At 37.0% G+C, this 11,611-nt stretch overlaps 1 protein-coding gene across 1 annotated transcript in view; it reads right to left on the bottom strand.

The window, feature by feature from the left end:
- Positions 1-11,611, bottom strand: part of BDP1 (BDP1 general transcription factor IIIB subunit) — a 110,555-nt gene that overhangs the window by 72,118 nt on the left and 26,826 nt on the right. The window contains exons 8-10 of the mRNA XM_019631162.1: positions 9,952-10,234; positions 7,705-7,766; positions 7,443-7,539 (exon numbers count right to left, since the gene is read on the bottom strand). Coding sequence (XP_019486707.1) covers positions 7,443-7,539; positions 7,705-7,766; positions 9,952-10,234 — 442 coding nt within the window. The remainder of the gene's footprint in view (positions 1-7,442; positions 7,540-7,704; positions 7,767-9,951; positions 10,235-11,611) is intronic.

Raw genomic sequence — 11,611 nt, 5'->3', positions numbered from 1 at the left:
CACTCATTTTTTTTTACTGGAGTTCTCCAACTGATTAGCAGGAGCTCTTTGTTCTCTTTTGGTTAGATGTTACATATAAAATCTCCCAATGAGTAGCTGGTCTTTTACTTTCTTTATGGAGCCTTCTGTCAACAGAAGTATTTAATTCTACTGTAAATTTATTAATTTTATTTTTTAAAGTTTGTGCTTTTTATATCTTAAAAACTCCTTGATATCACAAAGATATTTTATTACATTTTCTTACAAAAATTTTAAAGATTTGCTTTATACATATAGTCTTTAATCTATCCAGAAATTAAGTGTACAGGGTGAAATAGGGATCTAATATTATATTTTTCGTATCTCAGCACCATCTAATGAATGGTTAGTTTACTCTTCACCCACTATTTTCTAATGCTACTATCTCTGCCATACATGAAATTTCTACATCTCTTCCTAGACTCTACATTCAGTTTCTCTGAGTCAATTTGTCTGTCCCTATACCAGTACTACACTGCTTTAATTACTCTAGCTTTAGAAGTCTTAATACATTTCCTCTCCAGAGTTGTTTCTCGAAATAGTCATTACTACTAATGACCCTTTGCTTTTGTGTATATAACAACTTAGTCATCTTGCTGTTTTATAAAATCCATTGAGATTTTTACAGTCATTACGAGGTTCTTTTTCCCCCATATTAGAAAAACTAATCAGTATTGTTTTGTTCATAGTTCAGGAAATTAGTTGTATCTATAAAGTCATAATTTAGAAGTCTGTCACCTAGCAAGTTAAGAATCAGAGGTCCATGGCTCAGCTTCAAAGAAACTATGAATATTCTGTATTTTTCTACATGAGAATAAATAACTTTCATCACATTTTTCAGGAATCAGACATGTAGACCAACTGAACAGAATAGACAGCCTAGAAATAATATATGGACAAATGGGTGTCAAAACTACACAATAGGGGAAGGACAGACTCTTCAACAAATGATATTGGGAAAGCTGGATATCCACATGCAAAAAAATGAATTTGGACCTTTATCTTATACTATACACAAAAATCAACTCAAAATGGATTAAAGACTTAAAGGTAGAACTCCTTAAACTATAAAACTCCTAGAAGAAAACAAGAGAAAAGCTTCATAACATTGGTATTGGCAGTAATCTCTTGGCTATAACACCAAAAGCACAGGAAACAAAAGCAAAAGTAGACAAACGAGACTGTATCAAACTTAAAAGCTTCTGCCATCAAAGGAAATAATCTAACAGAGTCAAAACGCAAACTATGGAATGGGAGAAAATATTTGCAAACCATATATCTGATAAGGGCTTAATATTCAAAATGTAAAAGGAACTCCTACAACTTATGGCAAAAAAAACCAAATAACTCAAATAAAAGATGGGAAAAGAACTTGAATAGATCCAAAGAACACATCAAATGGCCAACAGGTACATGTAAAGATGTTCAACATCACTAATCATCACAGAAATACCAATCAAAGTCACAATTAGGTATTATCTCATACCTGGTAGGAAGTGCTTTATTTTTAAAAATAATAAAAAATAACAATTGTTGGTGAGGATGTAAAGAAACTGAAATCCTTGTGCACTACTGGTGGGAACATAAAATGGTGCAGCTACTATGGAAAATAGTATGGAAATTCCTTAAAAAACTAAAACTAGAACTCCATATGAACCAGCAGCAATCCCTCTTCTGGGTATTTAACCAGAAGAATTGAAAACAGGATCGCAAAAAGATACTGCACTCCCATGTTTATTGCAGCATTATTCGCAATAGCCAAGAGATGGAAACAACCTCAATGTCCAATGACAGATGAATGAAGACAATATGATGTATACATACAATGGAATATTATTCGTCCATTAAAACAAAAGGAGGAAATTTTGTCACATACTATAACATGGATGAAACTTAAAAACATTATGCTAGTGGGCCGGNCAGTGAAGCAACATCCTCCACAACTAGACTGAAGAACAAAAGGACAGCAACTTGTCTGTTCCCCTTTCCCCGATTCCCCAGTGCTGTTCCCCTCCCCCAATTCCCCAGTAAAATCTTTAAAAAAAAAAAAAAGTTCCATTATCTTGTTCTGGGTGGTGGTTAAACCACCATTCTTTGTCAAAACTCAAACTACAAATTACACTGTGTGTAAATTATAAATCAACTTTTAAAAAACCTAGGACTAAGAAGTCCTCAAAAGCCTATGTACCACCACATGCCCTCTCTTTACCACAACCCTTTTACTATTAACTCTCCTCTTCCAAAAATCAGCAAAAGAAAGCAAATGAGTGTTGATCAGGACCACTTTCCCTAAATGCCCATCAAGAGCATTATATCAGAAAGAGCTATCTGTGAACAAATCATGAATAAACCCACTACAGGACTTGAATCCTTGTCTAAGTTCTATTCTAAAAATATAGTGAATGTAGACAAAATGGTGCTCTATATACATCAAGTCCAAAATTGGTTTGATGATATAATTATAAGATGGCCTCAAACAAAAGAGGTATATACCAAAACAAAAATTAATTAGCCTCAGGAAACCATGCCCAAACCTAAGATTCCTTAAGGCCCTGTTTTATTGTAGACCCTGCCTTTATCTGTTCTGGCCTTCCACAGCAATATCTGTGAGAAATACAGCAATAAAATCCACAAGGGTTCCCAGACGAATTTAAAATTTAAGTTCTAAAAAACACCATTTAGGTTTTAATTTGTTTTTCCAGAACAAAGCACCAAAATCAGTGAATTTTAAAGGTATCTATTATAATGGTTTTAACAATGACTCTACACCCCATAAAGACTGTTTATAGATTTATGAATTCTTTTCTGATTTTAATGAATAAAACATAATGAAAAATTTCAGGGCCACTTTTCTAAAACGAAGACGATTCCAGACCACAATCTTCCAGCTCTTCCAAGAGCCATTCCCGGAAGTGGTTTCCCTGAGGACCCAACACAATACTGGATACAGGGTACACTTATCTCCCTTGGTGTTCACTCATTAAATAATCGTACATGCTACACAACCTAAGTCCTACCTTTAGATTTTTTTTTAAGATTAGCCCTTCAGCAAATAGATACCTAATACCTTTATTAATCATGAAACACTGATATTTATCTTTCAAATAAATAATATAGGAACTACTTTAAACAGTACATTTAATTCTGTTTTTCTTTACAGATCCCTGATGTCTTACTCTGGACTTCAGAAAAAATGTTAATTTTAATGAGGCTATTAGAAGCCAAAAGTTATACATCATTCCTTCAAATCAGGTCTAAAGTCAAATGTCATCTCTTCAGACAGAACTTCCCTGACCACATAATCTAAATATCCACCCCATAACTCTCTTTTCTCTTCTTCTTAGAAATTAATCACTATCCGAAATCATCATGCTTACAAACTATATCCCTTCTCCCTCCCAATTAGACTCAAGGCTCGAAAAGCAGGATTCGCATCTGTCCTTTTCACTGTTACATTCTCAATGCCTAAACAGTGATTAGCACACAGCCGGTAGCCAGTATGGTTGGTTGACTGAATGACTGGCCACTTGAAGGAATCATCTATAGTATAATATCTTCCTGAAACAATTCTTTGAATACAGTTTTCTCAGAATAAAGAGCACTTAGAAACTGTATCTTCAGTCCATCTGTAATCTCTTGGACTCAGAATTCTACTTACTTGCTTTCTTGGTATTTTAGCTATCCCTTGCCTATAGGTCTGTATCAGCTGCCAGACCTGCACTGCTAAAGAGAAAATTTCCAGTCTTATTCTTCCTATGACAATATAAGGACAAAACAAATCTAAAACTCAGTGGAACCAAAGACAAAAGATTGGTCACTTTTTGGAATCTCCAAATGATATGTTGTAAAAGAGGTCTTAATACTTACGGAATGCTTTGTCTATTCTCCATCCATTTGTTTTCTCTTCCCGTTTAAATTTATTCTGTTAACAAAACAAAGAACCCTATAGTAATTTTCTCCATTAAATTAGGATTATGTCTTTAAAAAGCATTAAAATGGAACTATTGCAGTAACACATGATTCCCAAATAAATAAAATGTCTTTGAAGAACAAAAGGTCAGCAACTTGTCTGTTCTCCTTCCCCAATTCCCCAATGCTGTTCCTTGTCCCCAATTGCCCAATAAAATCTTAAAAAAAAATAAAATAAAATAAAATGTCTTTGACAATAGGGAAGTTACTTTAATCTTTCGCTTTTTAAAAACAGAGATAAAAGATTTTACTAAGCTTCCTGATCCTCATTTGATCAACAGTATGAATTGGTAACGGAAGCTAGATTTACAGAAAATGGAAAAAAATAAAGTCCACTAGCACAGAGACAGATCAAACCTATAATCATTTAAGCTAACCAGTACTAATTAACTCTTTAAAAACTAATATATTCACATCAGGTTAATCCTCTTACAATATTATTCTAATATGTTTGTAATGGCATGGAGGGAAGACTAAAGAAACAACTAAGCAAAATTCTGAAGCAGGCCAAATTTATCTTTGGAAACTTCTTTATATTAAGGCACAATTTCTTCGTGCCCCGTTCCCAGTTCCACTCCAAGTTAACTTCATTACGATGGAGATGGTTATGGTTTAAGGGTCAATCAATCCTAAAGTCATTAGGACATCTGAGGGCATAAGTTTTTGTCTGACAATGTCTAATCATGTACATACATACCAAGAGTGGGAACAATTAACTAATCTCTCCCTTTTACAGATCAGTGGTCTAAAGCTTTTATTGAAAATATATGGGCGAGAGGGAGGGAAAAAATGGCCTCGGTAAGGAAGTCACTGAGTTAGTTCGCGCAAACCACGGCAATTTTGGCAGCGAAAACACAACTCTGCGGGACACGCTGAGCAGCAAAGGGACTCCCACGCAGACTACTTAGAGGTGGGCAGACCCTGCAGGTTCGGGAATTGGGAGGCGAGGCGCGTGGAGACACGGGTGGCACCCGGTCTGCTGAGTCAGGGATCTCAGCAGATTGGAAAGTTCCCTTGCCTGTCCTCCAGCCCGCGCGCGCTAAGGCAGAATCCTCAGGCCGCACGAAGGAGTCGCGTGAAAGGAGGCAGACTGCTCGCGCCCACGGCGGCAGACTCGGGATCTCAGTAGATTGGAGTGCTCACTGCTCTCTCCCTACCCCTCCAGCGTGCGCGCGCTAAGGCAGAATCCTTAGGCGGTGCGCGAAGCAGAACGCGGGCATAGTCTGTCTGCTTGCGCGGCTGCAGAGCTGCGGGAATCCAGGACAAGGCAGACGGTTTTTGCAGCACCTGGACGCGCTCAGCCTCTGGTGCTGACCATCCCGCCTGGTGTTCATCAGGATTCACAGGGCGCAGAGGCTGGGGCAGAAATCCCAACCCGGGAGGAGAAGAGGGAAGCGAGAAGTGTGGAGACACAGCCCACCCGCTTCAGTGGTGGAGAGAAAAGCAGCTTAACCAGGGGGTGCCTGGTTGGAAGGGGCATTTGTTTTGGTTTTTTNCTAGGTGGGTAGTAGACTTATCCAGGGGATCACTCCTTAAGTTATATACATGTCTAATCACTATGCTGTACACCTGAAGTTAATATAAAATAATATTAAATGTCAACTGTGATTCAAAAATAAAAACAAACAGACTGCCATGGAGAGAAAAAAAAAAAACATTTCCATTTGGCATCTGCATATATAAAAAAAAAAAAAGAATGAAATAACATTGCATTTACCAATACTCCTTTTAAAAAGACGTAGGCACCATACACTAGTAAAGGAAACTCTAGATTGGCTCTGTGCAGAAGAGAGTTAACATAGCAGGCTATTCTCTGAAAGGTCTGCTTTAAAAGGTTGGCCCTTGGAGCCAGTCGAGTGACTCCATTGGTTAAGAGTTAGTTTAAGAGCATGAGCTCTGAGCAACAGGTCCGCCAGTTCAATTCCCACATGGGCCAGTGACACTGCGCCCAAGCAGAGCTGCTGCAGAGCTGCTGCTGAGCTTCCAACAGGTGGCAGAATGGCTCAGCTGGTGAGAGTATGTGCTCCTAACAACAAGACTTCCTGTTCAATGATGGGCTACTCCCACCCACAACTAACATGGAACACAGCACCTTGAGCTGAGCAGCCGCGAGCTGCTGGCGGGCGGCCGGATGGTAACTGGACTTGGAGCTGAGCTAGCTGCACCCTCCACAACTAAGATTGAAGGACAACAACTTGGCTGTTCCCCTTCCCCAATTCCCAAATAAATAAATAAATAAATAAATAAATAAATAAATAAATAAATAAATGGTTGGCCCTTTGGCTGTGTCAGGGATCTCAGGTTTGGAGAGCATTCTCATCAGCCTGACAAACATGGCCCACTATACCTAAATTGTACAATGTGGTTTATGCTAACAACTTGCTTTCCTTCTGGGAGTCTTAAATTCTGGTACATGCCAGGCAGAGGGTTTCTATACGACCAACCTCCAATAAAAATCTTGGGCACTGAGCTTCTAACAAGCTTCCCCAGTAGACGTTTTTCTATTTCCTCACAACTGGTGATGGGGGAATTAAGCACATCCTATGTGACTCCACTGGGAGAGAATTCCTAGCTTATACCTGGGTTCCCCTAGACTTATACCTATGTGCCTTTTCCCTTCGCAGATTTTGCTCTGTATCCTTTTACTATAATAAATCTCAGCTGTTAGTACAATTACATGCTGAACCCTATGAGTCCTTCTAGCAAATAATCAAACCTGGAGGTGGTCTTGGGAACCCCCAACACAGGCTCTCACAGTCCTAGGTTTGTGTCCTGCCTCTGCCACTACTAACACTGCAACCGTAGGAAAAAGTGGCTTAGAATATGCAGGGCTATTTCTGGGTGATTAAAACAAACAGAAAGGGGCTGGGAGTGGATTAGCTCACATATAAGGTTCCTTGTAGTTCCAAGATTCTTTACATTATGTAATTATAGCTAAACATTGTCCTCAAAGATCAGAGTTCAAATAATTAAGAAAACATAAGCCTAAAAATAGAAATACATATATATAAACAATTTCCTACCTGGTACAAGTCAACATTAACCCTCAGAAATATGTTATGCTCAAACAATACAATTTAGTTACAATCTTGAAGTATTCAAGTTCCATTTTTTTTAAACACTAGAATTTTGCACCAGATTTGTTTTACAGATGAAAATGGTAATAAGTAACCAAACGTGGCATTCCAAAATTCTGATGCTCTTTTATTACCTACAACTATTCTCTAGAGTAGTCAAGAAAAATGCCAAATAGCTCAGCCATGCCAATTAAAAAATTTAAAAGAAATCTGCTATTTTGGGTCAGATAACAGGAAGACTGAAGAAAAATCAATTCCCTCCGAATGAATGCCTTGATGATCTCAACTACCTGAACTACATCTGAATGCTTGAAGACTTGAGGGACAATACTGCAAGTATATTAAGTAAAATAACACACTTTCCTTTAAAATAGATACCTTTTATATTCTTCTGTGGTTTGGAGGAATTCTTCTCCTTTAAACTCTGATTTTTAATGGATTTTTGTTTTCTTTTCTCTTCTTCAGCAAGAACTTTCTGAAGCAAATGAGCAAAAAAATCGAAGTCAAAAGGGCGCTTTTCCTCTGTTTAAAAAAAAAACAAAGTTGTTTTATTATGAAAAGAACTTTCAAGTTTTTTAAAAGTATAATATCAAAAGGAAATGGGCTTATCATCAGGAGAATAAACAACTCTAGTCACTACNAGCTTCTGTTCCTTATAGCCTTCATCTTCATTTATCTCAGGCCTTAAAGACTGACATTCATCTACAAATGCAAAACGCATGTTAGTCTAAAAAATGATAGCAAAAAAATCTATATTTAAAGCTCAAAGGAATTTACACACAACACAATCTTTTCTTATAAATCATTAATCCATTCAATGTTAAAGTTCCTAAATGTAAGGGATAGATTACATTTTTAGGTCATTAATGAGAAATCAATCAACTCCTAACTGTTTGTGTTTTGAGGGTCAGCCCAAATTTCCTGGGCAGTTTGTAGCATCCTCCTTCATCTTGCTTAAATTTTAAGTGGTTATATTGACTTGTTTTATTTATGTCTAGCTAGGAAACTTAACATGGACTTGGCTATTCTGCTCCTTCAGAAGTGTCGTAATTAGTAGCACAATAATAGCTATTATTTATTGAGTACTAAGTGACAGAAACTCTCAGTCCATCAGATGAATACCTTATTCAATATTCAAAACAATCCTAAAAGGTATTAATATGAACCCCATCACAAAGAAAAAGAATCTGAGTTCAAAGATCTTAAGTGACTTGACCAGGATCATATTTAGCAAAAAAAGAGCTAGAGTCTAAACTTAGGTCTGCTTGATTTCTGAGGTCCAATTTCTTAATCATTGGGCAAATCTGCTTTATATGTAATGTCTTTAATAGTAAGCCACAAAAGCGCATGGTATTGTGATGTCTATAAATCATACTATGCTACCTACCAGGACTCATTTATTAAAATCATATTGGTGAAGCTGAACTACATAAAATTTAAATTCTTTAAAAAGGTTATTCTGGTCTGCTAGTATCTTTTTTCTCCTCTCTATTTGAGTATTTGCTTTAACACGTTAAGCGCGGAGCCGATTTTGCTGGGCTTTCCATTCAGGCGGCAGGCAGGTCATTACCTTTTGTAATATGTGCAAATCTAAACCACATCTTTGCCTAGAATGTTTTAATAAACTTCATTAAAATTACAACATCTATTTTTTAATTAACCTTGATACTGCCAGTCCCACACACCGATGTCGCCCAAAAGAAAAGTCCACTGTCAGTCCCTGGGGACTGACGCCACCTGAACGGAAAGTTCACTGTTAGTCCCCAGGGACTGATGCCGCGCTTAAAGTGTTAAGTAATCTGTACACGAACTCTTAAGGAAAGAGACCAAGATTTGTCTAAACTCTTAGCCCTGCTTCCTTAGCAACTCATAAGTATCAATACATCTGCATTCTAAGGAAATTTAAAAAATGAAAAATGGGGGCCGGCTGAGTGGCTCAGTTGGTTAAGAGCATGAACTCTGAGGAACAGGGTCACCGGTTTGATTCCCACATGGGCCAGTGAACTGCGCCTGAGCTGAGCTGCCACTAAGCTGCCATAAGGGGCTCAGCTGGTGAGAGCATGTGCTCCTAATAAGGTTGCCGGTTCGACTCCCGCATGGGATGGTGGGCTACACCCAGCCCACAACTAAGGTTGAACATGGCACCTTGAGCTGAGCGGTCGCAAGCTGCCGACAGGCGGCTGGATGGCAACTGGACTTGGAGCTGAGCTAGCTGCGCCCTCCACAACTAAGGTTGAAGGACAACAACTTGGCTGTTCCCCTTCCCCAATTCCCGAATAAAATCTTTATAAAAAATGAAAAATGGGAGGAATCCTTATTCCAGTAGCTCTTTACAGAAATTAAACAACTTATTGTGGGTTCACAGAGGTGCTCTGAAGGTAACATGAAAACCTGTCATTTATTAACAAGACAAGCAATATACATTTAACTACAGTAAGTCCTCAATGTCATCAACAGTTTCTCGAAACTGAGGTGAAATGATATATAACAAAACCAACTTTACCATAGGCTAATTGATATAAACAAGAGTTAAGCTCCTACAGCACCTTACCATGTTGTAACAAAATAATATTGAATGAAACGAAGTTATTCGAGGATCTGTATTATATCTATGTGACTTCTAATCATTGTTAATGGGAGTACACAGGAAGTAATACATCTTAGAAACAAACTTCACTTTGATTTTTGTTTGTTTTTTTAACAACAATACATATTTTTTTCTACTAAATTAAAATAAATGGGTTTAACTTAGTAAATTCAGAACCAATTAATAATAAGCATTATTAATTGCTACTATCCAGAAGGAAGGCATTTAAGTGATACACCATATTATTGTACATATATTCTTCAGTAATACAGGAGCTATTAAAATATGTAAGAAACTCACTTTTCGGTTTTTCTCCTTTAGAAGAGCCTGGCTGAACAGTGGCATTTCCTGAAAGGTTTTTTACTCCTTCTTTACCAACTTCACCCTGATTATTCCTTCTCCTTTTCTTTTGATTTAGGTCTGGTTCTAACGCAATCTGATCTGAATCCTGTCCTGATAAAGTCAGAGACTGCTGTTCTTCAACTGTCTGAGCATCCTTCTGAGAGTCTTCTGTGTCTGAAGTTGGAGCGCTCAGAGACTCATCTGGATCATCACTCACTCCTTCTTCACGGGCAACTTTTTTCTCTGACAATTAAGAGGAATGGTTATAAACAAATAAAAAAACAAACAGAAAAATTCTTAAAGACTGAGAAGGTAAATACTCAAAGATGTCCTCCGCAGTATTATTTGCATGAGCAGAATTTTGAAGACAAAATGTCCAAAAGAGAAAAACTAAATAAGTTATAATATTACATTTATGCTTTAAAAATCCATGCAGTAAATAATAATGAGGTAGGCTTATATGTAGTGATATAAAAGATTTCAAAAAATATTGCTGAATAAAAAATAAAAAAATCAAGTTGATTATATATATATATATATATATATATGTATGTATATAGTATTTCATTTTTATTAAACAAAAACAATTACATATACTGTAATACACACACACACACACACACACACACACACACACACACAAGAATTTAGTAATAGTTATCCCCAGGAAATCTGAAAAATTTGATTTGAAGGCAGGGTAGGAGAGGGAGCTCAAAAATTTTATTTCCTGTATCATTTGCTTCTCAATAAATAATCTTTTAACAAAAGGCGGCCAGTTAGTTCAGTTGGTTAGAGCGCAGTGCTCATAACACCAAGGTTGCCGGTTCGATCCCCACATGGGCCCACTGAGCAGCGCCCTCCACAACTAGACTGAAACAACTACTTGACTTGGAGCTGATAGGTCCTGGAAAAACACCGTTACCCAAGGAAAAAAAATCTTTTAACCAGTATTTTAAAACAATTTCTAGTGTCTTTTGTTTAAAGGCATATTAATAGTCAACTGTATCAAAAGATGAAAACAATGTTAATTACATTTAAAATATCCAAAATAGAGATCACCATGGAACAGCATTCAAACCAAAAAAAAAAACTTCACAACCATAGTTGATCAGACATCTCTAAAAATATCTAATCTTAAAATATACTAAAACTCAATGTCATTTTCTTTTAAGAAAAAGTTAAAACAAGATTTTTAAACTGAGAAAACACTTGATTTTATTCTCTATCAGAATAATCAGCAATTTTTAAATTCTGCGACTTATTAATAACTGAAAATATCTCACATTAAATAAGATATAGTGACATACAGCAACTAATTTAATAAAATCACTATTGTGAGGACTTAAAAAAGAGATAGTGAGTTATGTGTAATATCACCTATAAAATGATAATCACAAGATTAATGTATCTACTTTAATCTCCTAGGACGATGTATAGGAAGTAAAACCAATTGACTAAAGAATGAAATAACAGGGCCGGCCGAGTGGCGTGATGGTTAAGAACTCGCTTGGGATGCCAGAGGGCCCCGGTTCGGATCCCACATGAGGGCCAGTGACACTGCCCTCTACAGCTAAGATGAAGAACAAAACGACAGCAACTTGTCTGTTCCCCTTTCCCC

The sequence above is a fragment of the Hipposideros armiger genome, unplaced genomic scaffold (assembly GCF_001890085.2).
Source record: "Hipposideros armiger isolate ML-2016 unplaced genomic scaffold, ASM189008v1 scaffold_984, whole genome shotgun sequence".
NCBI classification, from domain to species: domain Eukaryota; kingdom Metazoa; phylum Chordata; class Mammalia; order Chiroptera; family Hipposideridae; genus Hipposideros; species Hipposideros armiger.
Note: the sequence above shows the minus strand (reverse complement) of the source record. Positions and strands in the feature narration are given on the sequence as shown.